Here is a 24,424-nt window from a genome sequence, read left to right on the forward strand (position 1 = left end):
AGAGTACATGTCCTTGGGTGAAGATTGGTTCCTTTTTGGGGGGACATTTCTCCTTGGAGAAGAGGCTTCAGCAGAGAGGCACATGGAGGGGCAAGGATGCTGGGGTGCCATCCACCCTGCTGGCCAAATCAGATCTTATCAGATCTGCACATCCAATGAATGGATTTGGATTCTTCTAGTTCAGACTTTGAGATCACTGGAGAGGGGGTTGCATGTTTATCTTTTCCTAGCCACAGAGAAAGTTGATGAGTTAAAAGTATAACAAGACAATACTAAAGGTGCCTCTCCCATCCCACACCACCCAGATTAGACTTAGGGGTGGGGCTTTTACCTATCTAAGTTTCCCAGGTGATTGGGGACCACTGCCCAAGAAATGCTGTCTGGCCCATCCAGGACTTGTTAGTTATTTGTGTCTCATTGGCCCAAACTGGCTTATGCCTCCCATCCTCTAACACCCTGTTTGACTTATGGTCTATGTGGGCTTCCTCTTGGGACTGGGGTGGGGTGGATAGTGGGGAGCGTAGCACAATGTCACTATAAATGCTTTGATATATGGTTCCTTAAGTTTCTAAATTAGTGTGATATTTACTACTATATTTTAGGTTTTAGTGTATGAACAGTCTATTTCCCTCTTATTAGAATTTTTACCAGGATTTTTAAATCATAAATTTGTGAAACTATTCTGCATGCTGGGGACATGACAGTGTCCCTGCTGTCATACCACTTACTTATTTTATGTGTTTATTTGGGGCAGGAGGGGATGGAATGGGACGGTACACATGTAAACAAACATATGAATAAGCACCGAGTAATAAGTGAGCAGGATGGATATGAGACGGTGAAAGAGCTAAAAAGAAAACAGGACAAGTTGTAGGAAAAGAAAACAGAACAAGTTATAGGGAAAGAAAATAGAACGGGTTCTATGATACTGGCTGGGAGGAAGGAGGCTGCTTTAGCTAGGGGGTCAGTGAAGGCCTCCTTAAGGAGGTGACATTTGAGCTGAGGCCTGGGTGACAAAAGGACTCAGCCACGCTCAGATCTGGGGAAGACCGTCCCAGGTGGGGGATATCCAGGAAAGCCTGAGGCCTGCTAGAACTCTCAGGGGAGGCCCACTCGGACCTCTTTGACTGGGAAAGCTGGTAATGAAGAACAAAGGCCTTGTAGGGCTGTGCTTCCTGAGAACAAGGATTCTTGGCGTGCTTTTCTAGTTCTGCATGCTTTGCCTGTGAAAGCAGAACTTTATTTAAAGTGATCAGACATCAGATGAAATTATACAGCCAGATATATCTCTCCTACACCATTTCTAGCTAGATTCAGAGGAATACAGGTTCCTGGCATAATGACGGGAACACAGAATTTCCATCAACAGGAAACCAAGTTCACACTCCTGACCCCTAGTCAAGGGCTCACAGTGGTTCTCAACCTTCTGGCCCTTTAAATACAGTTCCTCATGTTGTGACCCAACCATACAATTATTTTTGTTGCTGCTTCATAACTGTAATGTTGCTACTGTTATGAATCATAATATAAATATCTGATATGCAGGATGGTTTTAGGCGACCCCTGTGAAAGGGTCGTTCGACCGCCAAAGGGGTCGCGACCCGCAGGTTGAGAACAGCTGGTTTAGAAGGAAATTGGAGTTTCAAATAGGCTGTACATTTATGTTTCAAAGTTCAAAAAGTATAAAATCTGTCTATTTAGAGAAAAATTTCTCCTCCAATCCCACCCCTATCCTAGTTTCGCTCCCCAGGAGGGACTGATAGTAACGGTTTGTCTTTAAAACCCCGCCCTGTGGAAAGCTTAATTGCTTTGAGGCAGAATAGAAAGTTGGGGCAAGGATGGGGTCTCAGGACGTTCTGGATGGCTGGGCTCCCTGTCCCTGCTGAAGGAAGGAAACGCTTCCCTTCCCCCACGCCGGGCGCTCCCGAGCCTGCTGTGAGCGGAAGTGGGGAAGTGCGGGCAGTGGCAGGTGCCTTTTCCTTTACAGCTGACTTCAGACTCAATCTGCTCTGTCTGATCAAAAGCACTTCTGTCGCAATCCGGGTTTCCAGCCTATCGACAGCTCTCTAAATAGAATGCACATTTAAAAATCAATACTAAAAATGTGAACGTGATTTCTCCGCCCCTGCTTGAGCCTATTTATAATCTCAGCCCACATGGCATCCTGCTATATAAAGTAGAGCCTTCTATGGAAAGCAGAGCCACCTTTCGTTAGCCTGCGCGTGGATGAGCCGAATTCTGCCTAAGGCTTCTCTCCCAATTCCAGATTGGCTACTGGGAAGTCTATGACGGGTCAGTCATCAGAGAGCTGGAAGGCTCCTCGTCTGGGTCCATCAATGGGATGGATATCTCCGTGGACGGGGCGCACTTTGTCACAGGTCAGTCCCCGGGTCACACAAGAACACCAGGCCGGACTGACTTGGGCAGGAACATGGAGCTCCCAGGCAGGAGGCGACTGGAAGGGACCACAAAAGGGTCTAAAGGGCAACATGTTTTGATTCAGGCCTGAGCCCTGCAGCCAGTGTGGTTGGAAAATAAAAACGCAAAAGTCCCATTTCAGTGAGAGGAAACGTTTGCCCAGGAGCCTTAGGGGCACAAAGAAAAGCGAAGCCTTGCATGGCTGGCTTTTTTTGTGGTGGGCCTTCATGATGGAAATGGGATTTTCAGTGGCCCGGGCTGTCCACTGGGCCTTGTTCTGTTCTCTCCCGCTGAAGTCTTCAATGCCAGGCTTTGAAATCAGTACTTCCAGGGGGCATTTACCACACGACATGCCTATTGGAACAACATCGATATCATTTCCTGCCAGGCTCTTTGATTCTTTGGGACATTAAAAGTCCCAAGTGAATTACAGTTTCATAAACACATTTACGGAAAACAATATATAAAACCAGACGTGGTGTGACCCCTGTCACGTACACAAATGTAAATGTGTACCTGCAGACTGCGGAGAAAAGACTGGAAGGAACAAAACCAAGGTGCTATCAGTGGTTATTTCTGGGTGGTGGGACCAAGGGTGATGTCACCGCTTTGCATTTTTCCCCCCCTCAAATTTACTACAACAGACGACCTAGCCCAGTGGTCGGCAAACTCATTAGTCAACAGAGCCAAATATCAACAGCACAACGATTAAAATTTCTTTTGAGAGCCAAATTTTTAAAACTTAAACAATATAGGTAGGTACATTGTTATTAACTTAATTAGAGTACTTCTAAGCTGGCCTTTGCTAAAAACGTCCTCAATCTGATTGAGGTACGTTCGCTGAGGTCAACCCCTTCCAACTCTCCCATCCACACTTGTCTTGTATACTTGTTTCATCAATCTCCTTTCCGAAAACCAACTTCTGCGCATGGGCCACGAAGTTTCAATCGCACTGTACATGCGCGCCCACACGTGGTATTTTGTGGAAGAGCCACACTCAAGGGGCCAAAGAGTCGCATGTGGCTCTCGAGCCGCGGTTTGCCGACCCCTGACCTAGACTTTTATAACCAAGGAAGAGTTACAATTAAGACAGGTTTTTCTTTCTTGAAGTTGCCCCGGGGGGAATGTGTTGAAGATGGTCCAGTTCGTTGAGACCAGGGCTGCTTCTCTGCATTTCTATGATAGCCATGCCATACAAATGTGTTTTGCAGGTGGAAAGGACCACATGGTCAAAGTTTGGGATTATAATGAGGGTGAAGTGACTCACGTTGGGGTTGGACACAGTGGCACCATCACGCGCCTTCGGATAAGCCCCGGGAATCAGTACATCATCAGCGTCAGTGCCGACGGAGCCATCCTCCGGTGGAAGTGCCCGTTTACCACCTGAAGCTGGGAGAGCTGACTCGGCATCGCACACAGTTCTGGTGGCTGTGGCGCTCAGATAACTCCCTGTGTTTTTTGTGTTACCTATAAGTTTCAAAATATTTCCTCTTTAAGTTTCTCCTTTCCTTTATAGAATGTATGTGACATTCTTAAACTGTACATTAAAATAGAAATGCGTCCAAGGATAATTTGTCCAAGCTGTAATTAAAGGTTTGTATTATGAATAAACTACCAGTGGTTGGTTTCCTGTAAGAGTCTCTTTTCTAGGACTCTGCGAAGCCCACAGCCCTTCCTCTGCTACATCCACAGACGGCTTTGCTGATGTCTCTCAAAATAAGGAGGCGAGCTCACCTTCTTAATCAGCATTTCATTGGTCAAGCTGCACGGGCAAGACTTTGAATTTGGATCTTGGGTAGTTTTTTTTTTTAGTTTTTATTCTCTGAGCCACTGTTTTCTCTTTTGTAATTCAAGAATAAAATCCTGCTCCAAAGGTTACTGTGAGGATTAAGTGAAATAGTGTATTAAAGCAGAATTCTGGACACGTAGAGAGGTAAATGTGAATTACAGGGCTTTCTCCAAGAAAATGTGTTGAGGATCTTGGGGTGGTTATCAAGGATGACCTTTCATAGGTGCTTTTTTGGAGTTGGCCATAAAATCTTTCTTCTGTGCTCACCATCAGAAGGGCGAGGGACCGGATCTCGTGTATTGATCATCCAACCGGGTATCCTTTCCCAGCGAGGGTAAACATTGTTTTCCGGAAACACAGAATCCCCAATGCACAGCACAGTCTTTTGTTCTTAGCACATTCTTTATCCTTAACTGATGCTCTTTTTTTTTTTTTTTTTTTTTTTTTGCATTCAGTGATTTGCTGCTGCCTATTTGATATATCAAGGAGGACATTTAACCAATGATTTTCACTTATCAAATAATAAGTAACATTTCAGGGCGTTGATGTAATAATGCATACGACTGATCTCTTTTAGAGCTAGACCCATGAGAAATTCATTTTGCAAGACTTTGCCCGATTAATTATAAACCTGACCGTTACAGGATAGAGTGAGTGGAGTCCCTCAGTTACCCAGGGAATCAAGGGCAGGGCAAGGCCCACTGAATTCTGATTGGGCAACAATTCAGCAAGGATTACGCGTCAAGGAATGAGCAGGTGAGCGCGTAGGTGGAATGTCTGAGACCCAGAAAACTTCCTGAGAAGCAAATACTGCACAGCGCGGAGGTTGGCAAGAGCCAGCCCGTGGGGTTAGCAGTCCGCAGGCCCAGGCGGAGTTCCATTTGTTCTATCTATGGGTTTGGTGACCTCCGTATATTGTTAACCCGAGTCCGTTTCTCCACCAGTTAAAACAAATGACCAAATCTCGTAAGTTTTTGGAAAATGATTCTAACCTAGTCTGTAGTTTAAAAAAAGCAAAGCATACCCATCTGGGTTATTTCACGCAGGGCAACACGCAGGGCAACACGCGACTCCCAGTTCGGGTCCTAGTGTAGGGGGGTAGGGGTGGGGGGTCCTGGGAAAGGCTCTGCCTCCCGCACCACGCAGACAGACTGGAAGGAGTGGCGCCACGTGCACGCACACACCTGAGCCTGCGGGCGAACCCGCGGTGCACAAAAGCGCTCCCGGTCCCTTCACAGTCCCCACTGCGCGCCTCTCACCGCGCCAGAGCCTGCCCTTTGGGGAGTCTTCTGTTCCCTTTGCAACGTGCTCCCCTGGACCTAATGACAAGACACTTAGAACTGGCCAGGGCTTTGCAATTTACGAGGCGCTTTCAAACGTATCATTCCTCTTATTCCACAGCTGGACCGCCCGGAGGGGGACGAGGCGGAGGTTAAATTCAGGTCTGGCGGTTTATAATAGGTGAGCGAGGAAGGGACGTGAACTCGGTGACTCCCAGTGTCTCATTACTAGTCTCCGCCGCGGGGGCGGAGGAGGCCGGCCCGGCGCTGCCCCGGGGCGGAACCTGCGGCCGGATTCCCGCGCGGGGCGGGGCGGGGTGGGGTGGCCCCGCCCTGGCTCCGCCTCCGCCCAGGCTGCACACACCTGGCCCGCAGGTAGCCTGCGCCCCGGCACCGGTTCGGGGCTGTAAGGGCCTGTTAGCCGCGGGTCCGCTTGGGGCCCGGCGCACGCTCGGGGAGGCGCACGGACCGGAGCCATGGAGCAGGGCCCGGGGGGCGCGGCAGGAGGGGGGCCGCCCGCGCCCCGGCCCCGCCGCCGCCGCTCCCTGCGCCGCCTGCTCAGCCGCTTCCTGCTGGCGCTGGGCAGTCGCTCCCGCCCCGAGGACTCGCCGCCCCGGTCTGAGCCCCAGCCCCAGCCGCGACACTGCGATGGCGACGGTGAGGGGGGCTTTGCCTGCGCCCCGGCCCCCGCTCCAGCCGCGCCCGGGAGCCCCGAGGAGGACCGCCCGCCCGGACCTCTACCCCAGCTCCACGCCGGCGATGGGGCGCGGCCCCCGGGCGCGCTGGGTTTGAAGAACCACGGCAACACCTGTTTCATGAACGCCGTGGTGCAGTGTCTCAGCAACACCGACCTGCTGGCCGAGTTCCTGGCGCTCGGGCGCTACCGGGCCGCCCCGGGCCGCGCGGAGGTCACCGAGCACCTGGCGGCGCTGGTGCGCGCGCTCTGGACGCGCGAATACACGCCCCAACTTTCCGCGGAGTTCAAGGTAGGCAGCGCCCCGCAGCCCGCCGCCCTGGCCGCGCGGCGGCACCCTCGCCCCGGCCCTTGTGGTTTCGCTTCCTGAGAAGTGTGTGCTCCGCCGGGAAAGGGCTCTCCTGCCGCTTTCTGTAGATGGCGTTCGCCGGTCCCGCCGCGGGTTGCCGCCCCAGTTTGGAGCTGATTTGTTGTGCCATCAATCGCACACGTTTTCTTCATGAATTAATTCCTCCCAGGTATTTTAAAGGGTTGAATGGAGGGAGCTGGCAGATTTGAGTAGTGTGTTCAGCTTTTTGTTTGTTTGTTTACGTCCAGCAAACATTTATTTAGTGCGAATTAAATCCCTAGGATGCGTTAGCGCGGGGTTGCATCCACTCCACTGTCCCCAGGATCACGGTCTATTGAATAGACTCTATTCACTGGGGATACTGCAGGTCGCGAGGCGTTCTTTGGAAGTTATGTGTATCATTTCACCCGGGGTGAAAGCGGGACGTGCGTTTGGGGTCCCAGTCGGAGTCAAGAGTTCCCGATAATTGATGCACATGGCTTGCTTCCTGCTTAAAAAAACAAACAAACCAAACAAACCCACAGCTCTGGGCGGAGAGCTGAAGCTCCCCATAGACTAGCGATTGTTGTTCTTGGCGGGAGGAGGGAACCTGTCAGGGTTCATTCCGCAAGCGTCACTGCTGTTGAGTTTCAGCCCGAGAAAGCAGTCCTTGTCACGTGACCCACCGGGATGCCAAGCCCCACCTTCCACTCTCCTACTTCCTCTGGTGAAGCACTGTGCTGCAGGAAGCAATGGATCCAATTGGTGTCATTAATATCTCTTTTTGGCAACCTTTGCTTTTTAAATAGAGGCAGTATCACATAGTGGTCGAGAGCAAGGTCTCCGGAGCTTTGTGTCCTTGAGCAAATTTCCAGATCTTGCTGTGCCCCAACTTTCCTCATCTGTGAAATGGGACCATAATGGTACCTTCCTTACTAGTATTACAGCATAGCCTTGTGGAGTTTAAGTGAGTTATATGTACAGCATTTAAAACAGTGCCTGGAAGGAACTTTTTATTATTCTATTATTATACCTCCTCACCTGCAGAAACCCAGGAGGGAGGACGGTAACCTTTGTGCACTTTTCTCATACCAGATGCATTCCCATCCACTTACTGCAGGGATGGGAGCGGTTCCAGGAGTAGCTTGGAAAAAACCTTCCAAATTACTAATCACCCTTGGTGACTCACCAGGAGTTCTCTTTCTCTCTCCTGTCCTGAAACTCTGAAGGCCTAGAACCTCCCGGTGGGCCTTGGGGAATGGAAGGATAATCAAGCTGTTAATGTCAATGAGGGTGATATAAGGTCGGTTTCCTGGGACTCTCTGGGTAGCTACCCTTGGAGAGAGTGGAGGATCCCAGAATCCAGGGTTTTAAATCTTGCTGATTGAAATCTAGGTGAGCTCTTATTTTACAGATGAAAAAATATTCATTCATCTAACAAGTATTTCTTGAGTGTCCAGACACTAACAGGTGCATGGGATATGCGAGTGATGAGCATAAAACCTGATTCTGGGGCTGCCCTCCAGGAACTTACAGTCTGTGAGAGAGATGGTTGGTAACGTCATCAGCCAGGCACATGATGAGAATTGGTGGCGAGTGCTAGAAAATAAAAATACAGGGAGCTGTGGCAGTTCTGGCAGGAGGCTGTGACATGACTGGGGAGGTGGAGTGTCGAGGGGCAGGACGGCTTCCCAGGAGAGGTAACCACTGAGTTGAGTTTTGGAGGAACAAGGGTCAACTAAGGAATGGAACTGAAAGTGCCCGTCACTGGGGTTCGGGCTGAGGAGCTAGGCAGAATGAATAAATGGTTAAATGAATTAATGAAAACCTATGTGATGGGGGGGGGGGGGAGAGGCTGGAGAATTGGTTGGGGACAAGCCACATAAGGTTTTACAAAGGCGTTTGGTCTTCAGGAGGGATTTGTAGCTTCAGACAGAGGAAGGAAGGAAATCGAGAAGGAGTGAGTTACCCAACCCCCTCCTGAGCCCTGAGCCACCCAGACCCCCTCCCCCCGCCACACACACAGGAGGACCACTCTTTGTTTTTAACAGCAAATGAATACATACATTAAAGAGATCCTGTTTAGGACATTATCCACAATACTTTGCTTTTCTAATGATATGGTTAGATGTGTGTATGCTATAAAAAAATTGAAAAGTTCAAAAATGTAAACAATGATCTGGAACTCCACTAGAGACAACCATCTCTAGAGATAATCATAATAAACATTGATGTGCTTCAAAGCACGTGCAAACAATTGGAAATCCTGGCTTTGTAGCCTGCCTTTAAAAAAAAAAAAATGCCGAAACCGGTTTGGCTTGGTGGATAGAGCGTTGGCCTGCGGACTGAAGGGTCCCAGGCTCGATTCCGGTCCAGGGCATGTACCTGGTTGCGGGCACATTCCCAGTGGGAGATGGGCAGGAGGCAGCTGATCGATGTTTCTCTCTCACCGATGTTTCTAACTCTCTATCTCTCTCCCTTCCTCTCTGTAAAAAATCAATAAAATATATTTTTTAAAAAACAACAACAACAAAAAACGATCATAAGACCTGCGATACGGAGACAGTGGATCTGATAACCAAGAGGGCCCCTAAGACTAACAGGAGGGAGCACATCCAGCGTGGAGACGCTGGACAAAGGGATGACTCATGCCCCAGGCGGGATGGAGCAGGGCGGCAGGAGATCTCTCATGCTATCCAGAATGGATCGCAATTGAAAACTTATAGACTGTTTATTTTTGAAAATTCCCATTTAATATTTTCAATCTTTGGTTGACCTTGTGTAACTGAAATTATGCAAAGCAAAACCAAGGATAAGGGAGGACTACTGTCCATCATATTGGTTTGATACATTTATATTGCAACGTGATTGCCATAGCAGCATTAGCTAACATCTTTATCAGGTCAGGTAATTATTCCTTCTTCTCCGGTTGGGAACAGTTAAAAGCCAGTCTCTTAGCAAGTGCCGTGTTTATAACGCGGTTTTGTTGTCTGTAGTCACTGCACTGGGCGTTAGGTCTGCAGGTCTTATTTTTTTACTAGTTGCAGTTCGTGCCCTTAAACAGCACCTCCATTTCCCCACCGCTCGGCCCCCCAAGACCACCAGTTTACTCTCTGCTTTTACAATTTCGGTTATTTTTTTTTTTTATTAGAAGTAAAATATAGTATTTTACCATGCTTCTTACTAGTTGTAAGGCGGCTCTTGGAATGATCTGTTTATGTCATTTGTCTATCCCTCTGCTTTGATCTTAATGTTTTTACAAGTTCCTCGACCATTGTCATATTTCTTGCACATGTTTTCTCCAAACTCTCCTTCCTATCCTGATACTGGATGTTTTAGATTTATTTATATCAGACCTTGATAAATATTTTATGTGTTTCTAATTTTTCTGTGGTTGTATTAAGGATTTCAGCCATCTGGAATTTATCTTAGCTTATGTGCTTAAGGATCAATTTTAGACCTATGATTTTAGACACAGAATATGTCTCAAGTGATATACTCAAGGCACTGCTAGTTATTTATTTATTTATTTATTTATTTATTTATTTATTTATTTATTCCTCATTCGAGGATATTATTCCATTGATTTTCAGAGAGAGTGGAAAGTAGGGAGGGAGGGGGAGAAAGAGATAGAGGGAAACATCTATGTGGGAGAGACACACCGATTGGTTGCCTCCCGAATGCACTCCAACTGGAGCCAGGAGTCAAACCTGCAACCTAGGTACATGATCTTTTTTTATTCTTTCTTTCTTTTTTTTAAAATATATATTTTATTGATTTTTTACAGAGAGGAAGGGAGAGGGATAGAGAGTTAGAAACATAGATGAGAGAAACATCAATCAACTGCCTCCTGCACACCTCCTACTAGGGATGTGCCCACAACCAAGGTACATGCCCTTAACCGGAATCGAACCTGGGACCCTTCAGTCCACAGGCTAATGCTCTATCCACTGAGCCAAACCAGCTAGGTCCTAGGTACATGGTCTTGACTGGGAATCGAACCTCCATGCTCGGGCCAACACTCTAATCACTGAGCCACACTGGCCAGGGCTCCAGGCACTGTTTTTTTTTTTTTAAAATAAAACGAGGATGCCTTTATAATTGTTATGTTTTGGAAGTTCTTGACAAAACAGTACATACAACATGAAACTGGAATGGAGTAGAAATATTAAACAGAAAATTACCAAATGGCTCTAGAAATTCGTATTTCAAATTACAACTATCACTAATGAGATTAGGTACAAGACAGAAAGCCAAGAGCAATAACCACTTATAACCATTTAGAACATTATAAAAATTAGGCTTTATTTATAAATACAACCTAGAAATATGAAATAACTAGTAATGACTTTAATAAGAAATACTTAAAAAATTATCAATGTTTGAGAGAGAAAAAACACATAGATAGAGCGATGCCATGTTTCAGGGCAGAAATACCAAGTATTTTTGTTCATTCCTCCCAAGTTAGGATTTAGCATTAATGTGGCTCTAAATTTCACTAGACTTTCTATAAGAATGTGCTCTGTAGGAATTGATAAGCTACGTTTTTTAAAAAATTCTGGAAAACACCTGCCAGATACTATTATAATTGGAAAAGAAACAATAAAGAACAAAGTTCATTTAAAAAAAAATTTAAATATACAAATGCGAATGGAAAAAACACCTATGGTCCCATTCTTCTATGACAACCATTTGTTATTACTTTGCTGTGTATTTTTGGGACTTTTATCTATCTACAAATATATATAAAACAATGCCAAATAGCTAATTTTCCATTCTTTCTTTTTAAATGACAGGGTTGTTTATTTTACTTTTTCATTAGTATTTCCTCAAGCATAATTAAAAAAAATCCTCACCCAATGATATGTTTATTGATTTTAGAGAGAGAGGAAGAGAGAGAGGGAGGGAGGGAGGGAAGGAAGGGGGGGAAAGAGAGAGAGAAAGAGAGAGAGAGAGAGGGAGAGAGAGAGAGAGAGAAACTTCAGTGTGAGAGAGAAAAACATCGATTGGTTGCCTCTGGTGCGTGCCCTGACCAGGGATTGAACCCTAGGTCTATATACCCTGATCTGGAATCGAACCCAGAATCTTTTCGGCGTGTGGGACAATGGTGAGCCACCCAGCTTTTAAGGCCATCTCATATGAGTGTGCCACAGGCTTTCCTCAAGTTACTTTGATGCCTAGAGCTACCTTTGTTTGTACCTCTCATTTCTTAGCCTAAATCCCCCAAAGCAGAATTTCGTTTGACCCTTGAACAACTCTGGGGTTGGGCAGTGACCTCCCCTGTCCCCACTGCAGCCAAAAATCCATGTATAGCTTTCGGCTCCCACAAAACTTAACTACTAATAGCTTACAATGGACCAGAGCCTTACTGATAACATAAACAGTTGACTAACACATATTTTTTATGTTGTATGTATTATATGCGGTAGTCTCACAATAAAGTAAGCTAGAGAAAAGAAAATATTAAGAAAATCATAAGAGAAAAATGCATTTATAGTATTTCTTGAGAAAACTTGCTCAAAAGTGGGCCCATGCATATCAAACCTGTGCTGTTCGAGGGTCAGCTCTGTACTGTGTTTCTGGAGAAACATTTTAAGGCCCTCGCTTATCTATCTTCCTGATGTTCATTGTCAAATGCTTTCTGGAAAGGGCGTATGGCTTTCTAGCCAGGCTGACACCAAGAGAGGATGAGTCTTACAGGACTAGCTTGATTAGCAGGAGGGGGATGGGTTTCGCATGGGAGGAAGGAGAAGTACAGGTAGAGACTTTTGAAGTGGGGAAGCATGTTGGGGGCACCTGAGTTGGTTGGTTTACCTGGAGCTTTGAAACACAGGAGAGAGCTGTGAGAGACAGGGGACACGTATGCATCCAGACCAGGTGGTGAGAGTCAGGAAGGGTTGGGAGTAGGGAATGCAATATCCAGGGGTGGGAAGATGGGTCTGCCCTGCCCGGCGGTCAGGGGGCTGGCAGGGGGAGACTGTCTGTCGGGGCTGGGCTCCTTTGTAGGGAGGTATTGTCGCCTGGGTACCAGTAGTTAGGACTCAACAGTGGGAATGGGACTGGGCAGAAAGAATTTGGAAGCCAGAGTTCAGAATGCTTGACAGCTGACTGATGTGGGGGAGAGGGGATCTGAAAGGGGACGCGGACATGAGGAGGAGGAGCTGATTTGAGGGCTTTCCAGCTGGCGGGGCTGGCTGCTCCCCAGGGGACACATGAGATGTTGGTACTAAGGATGTAGGTTGGAGGGTGGCAGGTCAAATACATGATGCCCACCAGTTAAATTTGAGCTTCAGGTACAAATAACCTTTTAGTATAAACACATCTCAAATATTGCCTGGGACATATTTATACCACAAACGTTATTTATAGCTTACTGCTTATTTATGATTCATTGTATTCGCTCAATCTGGCAGCCCTACGAAGGGCACAGAAGCTGGAGGGAAGGATCCAAACTAGCCCCTCAGTGAACCAGACAGTGCGACTGGCATATAAACTCCGCACCAGCATTTCAAGGAATGAAGTCTTGAATTTTGCTTCCTCCCATCCTACAGTTCCTTGAAATTCCAAGGAAAGATGAAACGAAAGAAGAAGAGAGCCCAGGCCATTGGGTTTGCTTGGCAGTGGTGAGGCTTCTCGGCCCACAGCCTTGCAGACTGGCCCCTTTGCTGGGTGTGAGCAGAGAACAGCCCGGGGGGGGGGGGGGGGGGGGGGCAGGGAGACCTGATGCCTGGCTCTCAGTCTCGGGGTTGGACAGACCGCCATGGACTGTGCGCGCACACAGACAAGGGGCTTCGCTTACACTCAGATGCTCATGCTTGCACATGCATTAAAAAAAAATCGCTGGAAAGGTGCTTAAGAAACTGCTGAGAGCAGCCTCCCTGTGCGGAGGGGTAGCAGGGATTGAGAATGAGTAGAAGGAAGACACTTCATTACTGTCCTTTTAAAAAAAATTTTTTTTAAAAATATATTTTATTGATTTTTTACAGAGAGGAAGGGAGAGAGATAGAGAGTTAGAAACATCGATGAGAGAGAAACATTGATCAGCTGCCTCCTGCACATCCCCCACTGGGGAAGTGCCCGCAACCCAGGTACATGCCCTTGACCGGAATCGAACCTGGGACCCTTCAGTCCACAGGCCGACGCTCTATCCACTGAGTCAAACCGGTTTCGGCTCAAAAAATTTTTGAATTCTTTTTTTAAAGAATGTGCATAGGTTACCCTTTGAAGTTAAGTTTTAAAAAGCTGAAATACGCATTTACACAGACACGGACATAGTTGTTACACAGCTGAACAGGACAGTACAAAGGGAGCGAGCACGGAATAGGAGTGTCCCGGAGGCAGGAGTCCTGTCCTGCTCACTGGTGTGTCCCCAGTGCACATGGTAGGCCCTCCGTGAATAGTTCATGGAGGAATGAAGCTTGAAAACAATCAACCGTTTTGTGATCTAACCATAGGAAGCGAAGTCTGCACTTCGGTTTCATGCATAGTAGCAGGGGCAGTGAAAGAGCTACATGCCTGTTTAAGGTATTGGAGGAAGTCCGCCTCACTTTGCCAGGTGGTCATTCAGAGAGAGTTGAATCGATGGGAGAGAATGAAATCGCTGAGGGAGGGGTAAGGCAAGGAGCTGCGCACCTGCAGGTGTAAACAGACAGACGGATGGAGCAGGTGCCCAGTGATCAAGGGAGGACAGATGGTCAACAGAATCAAAATAGTCAACAGGGACCACCCTGTGGGTTCCCAAGGACAGGACTTCCATTAGTAGTCTTTCTGGAAAGCAAGGTGCCTTCTCTGTACAGAAAACCCCAAAGGGCAGACTGTAGCTGGAAAGACTGTTCCTCACCCCAGATCGTCGCCATGCTGTTGGCCCAGGTGAGGGCTGAAGAGTGACCGCTGGTGGACCTGGAGCGAACGGGCCCTGATGGGGTTGTGGGAGGCCAGGGTGACCCTCCGGTTTTCTCCTCTCCTTTCAGAATGCTGTTTCCAAGCACGGCGCCCAGTTCCAGGGCCACGCCCAGCACGACGCCCTGGAGTTCCTACTCTGGCTGCTGGATCGGGTGCACGAGGACTCAGAGGGCTCCTCCCGAGGGCCAGGGTCCCAGCAGGTCAGTCCCTTGAAACAACACGTTGTACTTGACTTTCTTTTCTTCGCTTGAATATTTACGCAGCTCCTGCAGGCTGACTCTTGGACGTCAGAGTCTTGCATCCCTGCGTGTCCCGGCTCGCGCACACAGCGGGTCCCTGCGCCTTTCTCTCAGCTCCTTTCGTAGACAATGCACTGCCTCCGATGCGGTTCCATCTTCTAATTCCACTGATACACTGAAGAGGTTTCCTTTTGCATTGCAGTTTGAAAAATCTTACGTCAACATTCTGTCCATCAGTGTGTGCACCTGCAGCCCTGGGTACCGCTGCTTCTTTTCAGATGATATGGTTTCAACTCTACCACCGCTTTCTCAGCTACGCATCCTACGGAGCAGGGATTCCCAGTCTTTTTGTCTCAAGACACAGGATGGGGGATCTTTACACGTGTGTGCTTAGCGTTCCAGGTGGCGGGGAAACCCCAGACCTCTGGGAGGGAGAAAGCACTGACTCGCGTCAGAGCCAAGTTCACTGAGCATCAGCTGTGTGCTCTGGGCTTTGCTCATAAGGGTCGGTGACGGGTTCTGCCCTCCTGCTCTCCTTCTACCTCTCCCTCACGGGAGTAAAAGCCAGTGAAGTTACTGCACCACGAGGGAGCCAGGGCATAACAATACCCGGGAATAAGCCGCTGTCATTTAAGACATGGCTCACAAGCTGTGGTAAATAATCAGTTGCCCATTATTTTAATGTGTCTCAAAGCTGACCCAGATGCAGTACTCCGTCTTCCACAGATCACCTCTTGGAGTGTCACTAACAGTAGGAGTAACGATCGTCGTTTATGGAGAGGTGCTGGGGTTACTATCTGCATTTTATCTATGGGTAACACCAGAGAGGTTGGGTAACTTTCCCAAAGCAACACAGCTAAAGAAGGGACAGAATCAGGACCCACGGCGGGGCCTAGCCCAGTGATGGCAAACCTATGACACGCGAACTCATTTTTTTTGGTTGATTTTTCTTTGTTAAATGGCATTTAAATATATAAAATAAATATCAAAAATATAAGTCTTTGTTTTACTATGGTTGCAAATATCAAAAAATTTCTCTATGTGACACAGCACCAGAGTTAAGTTAGAGTTTTTCAAAATGCTGACACGCAGAGCTCAAAAGGTTCGCCATCACTGCCCTAGCCTGAAAGCCTGTTATTTTAAAAAGAACTACACCAGTCACCTGCAAAACACACAAATGAAACAAAGCAGAACCATCGCAACAGAACCCGGGAGGACCACACACTCAGAGGGGAGAGTGGTTTCCTGGGCTGGTGGGCTGGTGGGTGGTTTTTCTCCTAGGTGCAGTGACTTTCTGTTTACCTGATTTAGATCCTCTCGGTTGCAAGTGACAGAAATATAACTCGCTTCAACTTAAGGAAAGGACATTGATTGGCCTTTATAGCTTGCAGGTCAAAAGGTGCAGCAGCTTCAGGGAGGACTGGGCCCAAGTCCTCAAGATGACGTGACCAGGTCTGTGGCGCTCTATCTCTTGTCTCTGGCTGCTCTCTCAGACCGGCTCTGCCCACGTGGTGACAAGAGGCGCCCCTGAAATGCTCAAATGCTCTTTAGGGTTTGGGAAGATGTGATCTCCCCAGTATGGTTCATATGCTCCCTGCTGGCCGGGCAGGTGGTCTGCAGAATGAAACGTTCTGATTGGGCACCCCTGAGCTGCCCGTGTGTGTGTGTGCGTGCATGCGTGTGCGTGTGTGTGTGTGTGTGTGTGTCTGTGTGCGTGTGTGTGGTGGGGAGTAAACTCCACCCGAATCACATGGCCAAGGAGAGCTTTTTAGGTTCTGGCTGGGTTACTTCCCCAAAGGAAGGAATGCTGAGCAGATAAACGTGTCCAGTACATGGTGTAGTCCATAACCTTACAGTGAACACATTTTGAAATCAGAACGGTGTATTTTTTATAAAAGATACTATTTATTGAATATTTGTTGTGGGCCACACATCTGATTTGATGCTTTTCATGATTTATTTTACCCCTGACACACAGGAGACACTCAAGCTCCTGAATGGTTGAATAAACCGGGTAGTTACCAGGCCTTAATATTTGTAAGGATAGCTCATTTTTTTATAGTTAACCGGAATTTAGGTCACGTTGCCCAAAGTCACTCACTTCTACTTGGGAGGCACAGAGTTGAACCTGAGTCTGTCTGTTTCGGAGCAGGCTGGATCCTTCCCTTCTCATGAGTGTCTTCTGAGTCCCCAGCAGGGGGTGAGAAGAAACCAGAAGGGCCTCTTTCTGCTGGCCGAGCTGGAACTTCTGTCCCTTTAACGGGCCAAGAGTGACCAGGCAAGAGCAGGGGAGGCTGTTGGCCAGAGAGAGGAGCCTGCCCAGCTCTTAATTTGACCTGATTGAAACCAGACAAGATCTTTTTCTCGGTCTGGGGTCCAGGCCGCCCCGTGAAATCTGCGGTCAGAAACGGGGCCACCTGTGGAGGCCCGGCTGCTGGGGCTGCAGGGAAGGAACAGGCTGTTGGGGTGGGTTGGCAGGAAACCCCGTTTTCCCTTTCCAGTGACTCTGCGTAACTCTGAACAGCTTTCTCTTTGAGGTTATTTCAGCTGCAGAACATAAAAAAGCCATAGAGCGAGGTGCACTGAAACGAGTAGAAACCATCAGGACCGCTTTCTTCTGTGACTTTAATGATTCTCAACTGCTTTCCCCGGCAGAGCAGGCCCATTTTACTCTCCTGTAGACGCACACAGGCAGGTTATCTTAGACCAGTGGTTCTCAACCTCAGCTGCACATTAGAATCACCTGGGAATCTTGTTAAAATCCTGATTTCTGGGCCTCATCATTAGTAACAGAAAGAATTTCTGGAGGATGAGGCCCAGAAATCAGGATTTTAACAAGATTCCCAGGTGATTCTAATGTGCAGCTGAGGTTGAGAACCACTGTCTTAGAGGAAGAGCTGCTCTCACAGAGGCGAGAAAGGAGTGAGGCTGGGAGAGGACCAGGAAGCTGACATGTATTAAGCACCTACTGCATGCCAGGCAGGAGACACAGGTCATCTTTTCTGATGTTATTGATGGCCCCGAGGTGGATGGGACACTCCTATTCCTTTTACAGGTGGAGTGAGGCCCCTCCCCCAGCCATGCTCAGGGATTCCTCCTTCCACACCCACCCCTGGGTGATCCCCCATTGCTGCTCCCACTGTGCTGCATTGTCACCTTGATGCAGAAGCAGCCTGTGTCCCTGTGGGGTGTTCAGCTGACTCAGATAAGAACGGGACTTGTGAGAAGGCCGAGGGGTGGCACGGGGACCACAGGGCAGGCTGAAGACCTAGGCGTGGGCTCCCTGAGAGCCGGACAGCTCTGGGCGGGCGGCCTCAGTGGCGGAGCTGTTCTGGCCTGGACTCTGCCAGCATCACTGTCTCCAGCCCTTTGATCGCTCTGCTTATTTGCTAAGGGAGAGCAGGGCCCCTGATTAAAGAGCCTGTCCCACCTCCCCATGGGCTGGCCAGAAATACCACGTGCGCTCTGCATCCGAGCTCTGTCTGCTCTGAGCCCTTCGCTGCTCTGCTGTCAGATGTCTCGCCTGGATGGGGATGCCCTTCCCTGACACACTTCCTTTGGCTTTCATTCATGGAACAGGCAATCGCCAGGCTCGGGGTCCGCAGCTCGGAGCTGGTCCTGTGTATCTGCTCCCTTTCCGCCCTCTGTTCCCCCATCAGGTGCTCAGCCCTGAGCTGCGTGCACAGGGTGTCTGAGCCCTTCCCTCCTTCTCCTTTTTACAACTCCTACTCTAGTTCACCCTGTGTCAGCTGGGCCCTTGAGCCTCCTCGGCTGTGTCATACTCAGACTTACCCTCCTTCCTCCTGGCGACGTGCTCCTCTCTGGGCATGTTGCCACCACTAGGCTCCAAACCCGTCTACGACATGTAAACAGTGCTTACTGTGCCAGCTACTGTTGTGTTTTGTATTAACTCTTTCCTCTTATGAAAGTCCCATCAGATCGGCATTATCATTCCCTATCCCTTTATGACAGTTGGGGAACCTTGGAGCCTGAAGGTGACTAACCCCCCTGGCTCCATGCCAGTGCAGGGGCTCGAACCCAGGCAGTGCCCCTCAAGGTCAATGTTTAACTCCGGTGCTATGCCCTTTACTGAACCAGACAGTCCTCCCTGGGGCAGGCAGGGCCCCACCCAGCGTGGCTCCAGACTCGCTCTCCAGCCCCATTTCCTGCTTCCCTTTGCACATCCTGTGTTCTGGTCACCTGGGGCTTCATAAAATAGGAAGAGTGACCATTCTGAGTATTTGTCGCTTTTGTTCGTCCCACTGTTTTGTTATGGAAAATGTCAAACATATGGACAAGTTGAATTAATTATAAAGTGAACACCTCATACCTACCACCTAGAGTCTATAATTTGTATTTAACTAAAATTGCTTTGTCACATTTTATCCATCTATTCATTCTTCTCTCATCACTCCCTCGGGTTTCCTCATCTTACATTTTTGATGCATTTTAAATTAAATTTCAGACATTGGTGTACTTCACCCCAAACCCTTCCTTTTTGCTGGCTCTTGGAAGGAGATGCTGGCCTTGAAGACGGCAGTGATGTGGCCACAAGCCACAGAATTCCTGTAGCCACGAGGAGTGGGAGAGGCAAGGAATGTCCAGAGGAAGCGTGGCCTCACCAACACCTTGATTTGGGGCCAGTGATATTGACTTTGGATGTCTGCCCTTGGGAACTGTGAGAGAATAAACGTCTGCTGTTTTAAGCCACTGGTGTGTGGTGATTTGCTACAGCAACAACAGGCAACTTAAACATAAGGGGATGCAAGGGAGGGAGAGTAGACTCAGCTGTGAGTGAAGGAGTCTAAGGTGCGGGGTGGTTTGTCCGAGAAGGACGGTGGTCATGCGGAGGCTGGCTCGCTGGGAAATGTGGACAGACAGGTTTAGTCACTGGGAACTTTGGCTCGGACATGTTTGAAGTCATGGGAGCGCATCCCAGTGAGACATCCTAGAGCAGCGGTTCTCAACCTGTGGGTCGCAACCCCTTTGGGGGTCGAACGACCCTTTCACAGGGGTCGCCTAAGACCATCAGAAAACACATATATAATTACATATTGTTTTCGCGATTAATCACTATGCTTTAATGATGTTCAATTTGTAACAATGAAAATACATCCTGCCTATCAGATATTTACATGACGATTCATAACAGTAGCAAAATTACAGTTTTGAAGTAGCAATGAAAATAATTTTATGGTTGGGGGTCACCACAACATGAGGAACTGTATTAAAGGGTCGCGGCATTAGGAAGGTTGAGAACCGCTGTCCTAGAGGCACCTAGACACACAAGGCCCAGCCAGATGGAGATAAAGAGCAAGGCAGTAAACTCAGGGGTCGTCGTCAAGCTGGGTGAGTGTGTGTGAGTGTTCGCCACGGTTCATGCTGCAGTTCTGCTCTTCCAGCTCCTCCTCTGTCGTGAGGTGAAGAGATGGAGGGAGCAAGGGGTTGTGGCAAAGGCAGCATGGAAGGCCCAGGCTCTGCAGCGGGCGGGCGTTGCCCGGGAGGAGGCCGGGACTCCGTGGTCTGGAAGCGGCGGCGTGATGGGAGGTGTATTCATTTGCTTCCTTTCCTCATTTTGCAGCTTCAGCCGGAAGGCAGTAAAGCCTCTGAGAACCACCTGTCACCGTCGGCTCAGCTTTCTCTAGGCCAGAGCTTCGTGCAAAGCCACTTTCAAGCACAATATAGGTAAGAAGGGGATGTGTTTAGTCACCCAAGAGCTCAGCACACTTATATGCTGGGCACAGTCTCCCACGGCCAGGCTCACCCTGAGATTACAAAGCACCTCTCCGCCATCATTAATCCAAATGAACCACTCACTCCTACGGCTCCTGACCGGTAGTGTCTCTCCCTTTCCTTCTTGCTGGCCTCTGGGCCTCCCATCTCCCCTTGAAGGGGGGCTGATGCCAGGGTGGTTCCGCAGACTGTGAGTGAGGAGGCCAGGACCTCCCCAGCAGGCAGTCCCTGGGTGAGGACCTTCCTCTTTCTTTTTCATTGCCAGAAAGACAAATCATATGGTATTTGTCTTTCTCTGTTTTATTTTACTTAATATAAGGTATTGCAGTGTTTTAACCAAAGCACTAATTGCAGTGAGAGGTCAGAAAGGGAGAAACCCCTGTGGGCTTCTCAGAGGGGGTGTGCCTTTGGATGGGCTCTGAAGGATGACTAGGATCGAATGGGTGGGAGCATAGTCAACAAGAATGAAACAGGCCTAGAGGTGGGAATGAGCACACAATCAGGATCCGGGGAACCCACTGTTATAGAGAACCACCTCCAAGTGACATGTTCGCCCATCTATTTTAACGTTTATTCCTTCTAGGAGCCTCAGAATGTGAGGCACAGTCAGGGAGGTTGGGCTTTTTGTGAGCTCACGCCTAGTAAGTGGCAGACCCAGGGTTTGACTTTTGAGAGATCTCTGAAGCACAAGTCCTGCTCCTGCTTTCTTCGTAACTTGTCCTCTTCGGTGGCTTTTCCACCTCCCCTTGCCGCAAACCGAACTGGTTTGAAAAGTTTTTTCGTCTGGATGTTGCAGCCAGTCGTTTTCAAAGGTGTGCTTTCCTCCGAGTCCTCTGGACACTCTCCTCTTCCCTTTGCTCTGCTGTGCTTTTCATGGGCCTCCCGTTGTTTTTTCCTCCTATTTACTTTAAACCAATGGACAATTATTCCGTATTCTAGAATTCACGTAGCCATTTGCTTCCATCCTTCCTGGACACTTGCATTCCTTGTGTTTGGGAAGGAGATCACTTCAAGACGTGCTCTTGATTTAGGGTTGATACTCAGTGATTGCCAACCGAGTAAACTGGACATGACCGCTGCCTTTGGCGGTTTATCTACGGAGGCCAGATAGTCTCTGAGCCACTTTGGGAAGGTGCCACGGTGGCTTTCCACTGGAGAGGAAACCCACAGCCCTGGAGAAGTTCTCCCTGCCCCTACCCCTGCCCCGCCGGGGAGGGGCGGCCACGGGCACGCCCTCCTGCCTCGGTTGCTTAGCATATTGGGTAATTAAAGTCTCTTCTGAATGTGCCCACATTTCATTGCCCAGTAGGAGAGGCCGCCAGTTTCCCGAGAGGGGTGATGCACTGCGCGGTGCGCATGGGGGAAACGGATTCCACGCTACCGACCTTTTTAGCCGTGAAAGCTACTAGAGCATCTGTTTTTATCTTCGGGTCCCAAGGCACAGCCTGCTTGAGAGCCAAGGAGACAGGAGAAGACTAGAGGAGGGGAAAGAAGGACAGGCAGGGAGGGAGAAGGGAGTAGAAGGCGTGGATGCGTTGGAGAGCAGGGAAGGGTCGCCAGGAATTGCCACCAGGGACCGCTCATTGGTGTCCTTGTTCAATACATTCACTCATTTCTCTGCTCACTCCATTCTCTCTACCCTCTTCCCCTGTTGCCTCCCCATAGTCTCTCTCTGTTCTTCTTTCAAATATCTGAGGATCTGAGATTGTGCTGTGTCCAGCAGTTACAGTGAGAACATAATGATTCCTTGCCCATGAGAGAGAAATACTAATGAAAGATATCCATTCATTCTCTAGGTAATTCCTACATACCTACTATGCGCCAGGTTCTCTTCCAGGTTGGGACTGGGGCTGTGAACGAGTCCCAGCGCCTGTTCTCATGGGGCTCACGTTCTATTGGGGAGGGTGAGAGAATACACAGCTCAACAGGCCCCACCACAGAGAAACATGAATGATGAGGTGGGGGAGGCAGCCAAGCTCAGATCAGGTGGTCAGAGAAGGCTTCTTTCAGGGGGGACATCCGAGCTGACAGCTGAGTGACAAGGAGTCGGCCATTCAGGTACTGTATTTGGGGACAGGGTATTCCAGGCAGGGAATAGCAGGGACACAGGGCCTGGGTGGGCATGATCTTGGCAAGTTCCAGAGACAGAGCTGCTACGTGGTGAGGGCTGGGAGCTGGGGCTAGACAGGTGGACGGGGACCCGGTGACACAGGTGTCCTGGCCAGGTGTGGGGTTTGGTCCAAAGAGCACAGGAAGCCGCTGCCAAATGTAAAGCAGGGTGTGGTCTAGATGTCCATTTAAGACAGTGGTTCTCAACCTTCTGGCCCTTTAAATACAGTTCCTCATGTTGTGACCCAACCATAAAATTATTTTCATTGCTACTTCATATCTGTAATGTTGCTACTGTTATGAATCATAATGTAAATATCTGATATGCAGGATGGTCTTAGGTGACCCCTGTGAAAGGGTCATTCAATGGCCAAAGGGGTCGTGACCCACAGGTTGAGAACTGCTGGTAAGAGGTGATGCTGGTTGTTATGGGCAATGAAGGGAGGCGGGACTGGGAGCTGGAGCAGCGGCTGATGGAGGGCAGTGGTCCTAGTGGGTGAACGGTGGCGGCTGGGACCATGGAGGTGCCAGTGGAGACGGAGAGAAGTGGATGGGGGTGAGGAGGGGAGGTGTTTGGGTCGAGAGTTGACATGACTTGCCGATGGGTTTAAGGTCTGGGTTGGGGACAGGGAAAGGTGGGGACCTAGGTGGCTCCTGGGTGTTTCTGTAGTTACGCCTGGTGAGTGATTCGGAATACATGTCTGGGTGTGGGAGCGGAGACTTGTCTTCTTACTGCTCTGCACTACGGCCCCTCTTACGTCTGAACCTGGTGCGTGGGTGTTTTCCCCCACACCACGCAATCCTGCAGTTCTCTGCGGAAGCCAGCCTGAGTCCTACGCTGACCTCCGTTCTGACACCATGAGATAGCATCAGGTCCCATAGGTAAGGGCTCAGCCCCAGGAGGCTGCTCCCACCAGGCACCAATGACAGCCTCCCGGTGTCACCTGTGCTTCTCACTGACTGACTATGAGTCAGGCTCCCAGGACCCCACCTCAGAGTCGATGGTTTGCTGGAGCAACTCTGAGAACTCGGGAAAACAGTGCACTCACTAGGATCCCAGCTCATTATTAGAGGGTACAACTCAGGACAGCCAGGTGGCAGAGATGCACAGGCAGGCTGTGTGGGGGTGCAGGCCTTCGTGCCCTCTTGGGGCACCCTCCCTCCCAGCACCTCCACGTGTCCACCAACCTGGACGCTGTGAGGGCTTTGTGGAGGCATCGTTTTATAGGCACGGTTGATTAGACTATGGACCATGAACCATGAGCTCAGCATCTGCCTGCCTCCCTTTCCCCAGGAGGTGGGTGCTGAAAGTTCCGCCATCTAATCACATGGTTGGTCCCCCTGACAACCAGCCCCATCCTGGGGCTATCTAGGGCAGTGATGGCGAACCTTTTGAGCTCGGCGTGCCAGCATTTTGAAAAACCCTAACTTAGCTCTGGTGCCGTGTCACATATAGAAATGTTTTGATATTTGCAACCATAGTAAAACAAAGACATATTTTTGATATTTATTTTATATACTTACATGCCATTTAACAAAGAAAAATCAACCAAAAAAACTGAGCTCGCGTGTCACCTCTGACACGCGTGTCATAGGTTCGCCTTCACTGGCCTAGGGGCTTTTCAAAAGTCACCTCCGTAATATAACTCAGGTGTGGCTGTAAGGGGTTTGCTATAAATAACAAAAGATTCACCTTATTGTTGCTCTTATCCGGAAATTTCAAGGCTTTAGGAGCTCTGTGCCAGGAGCAGGTGTGGAGACCAAACATCTGTTTCTCATTAAAGTCACAGTATCACAGAGGGCCCGCCCGGCACAGGGAGTCAGGGGGCATACCTCAGCACTCGACATCTGAGCCCTGAGGAATGCTAGTGCCTTCCGGGCAGGCTGATGAGGCGTTCATGCTCAGAAATGTACTGGTGACAGCGAAAACAC

The 24,424-nt window shown here is 49.0% G+C and overlaps 2 protein-coding genes across 9 annotated transcripts in view; both read left to right on the forward strand.

The window, feature by feature from the left end:
• Positions 1-3,805, forward strand: part of CFAP52 (cilia and flagella associated protein 52) — a 38,885-nt gene extending 35,080 nt beyond the window's left edge. Inside the window, exons 13-14 of the mRNA XM_036341792.1 lie at positions 2,267-2,378; positions 3,630-3,805. Of these exons, the coding sequence (XP_036197685.1) occupies positions 2,267-2,378; positions 3,630-3,805 (288 nt within the window). The remainder of the gene's footprint in view (positions 1-2,266; positions 2,379-3,629) is intronic.
• Positions 3,806-5,842: 2,037 nt separating this feature from the next.
• The window catches only part of USP43 (ubiquitin specific peptidase 43), a 54,223-nt gene continuing 35,641 nt past the window's right edge, over positions 5,843-24,424 (forward strand). For 3 of the 8 annotated variants that reach the window (XM_036341591.1, XM_036341592.1, XM_036341595.1), the window contains exons 1-4: positions 5,843-6,473; positions 14,480-14,611; positions 14,853-15,032; positions 20,232-20,335. In XM_036341591.1, coding sequence (XP_036197484.1) covers positions 5,964-6,473; positions 14,480-14,611; positions 14,853-15,032; positions 20,232-20,335 — 926 coding nt within the window. In that variant the 5' untranslated portion in view covers positions 5,843-5,963. Of the gene's footprint in view, positions 6,474-6,583; positions 6,700-14,479; positions 14,612-14,852; positions 15,033-19,165; positions 19,364-20,231; positions 20,336-24,424 lie in introns of those variants that run through there. The other 5 variants (XM_036341593.1, XM_036341594.1, XM_036341596.1 and 2 more) reach the window with 4 other exon arrangements.

This window comes from Myotis myotis, unplaced genomic scaffold (assembly GCF_014108235.1).
Source record: "Myotis myotis isolate mMyoMyo1 unplaced genomic scaffold, mMyoMyo1.p scaffold_m19_p_17, whole genome shotgun sequence".
Lineage (NCBI taxonomy): Eukaryota > Metazoa > Chordata > Mammalia > Chiroptera > Vespertilionidae > Myotis > Myotis myotis.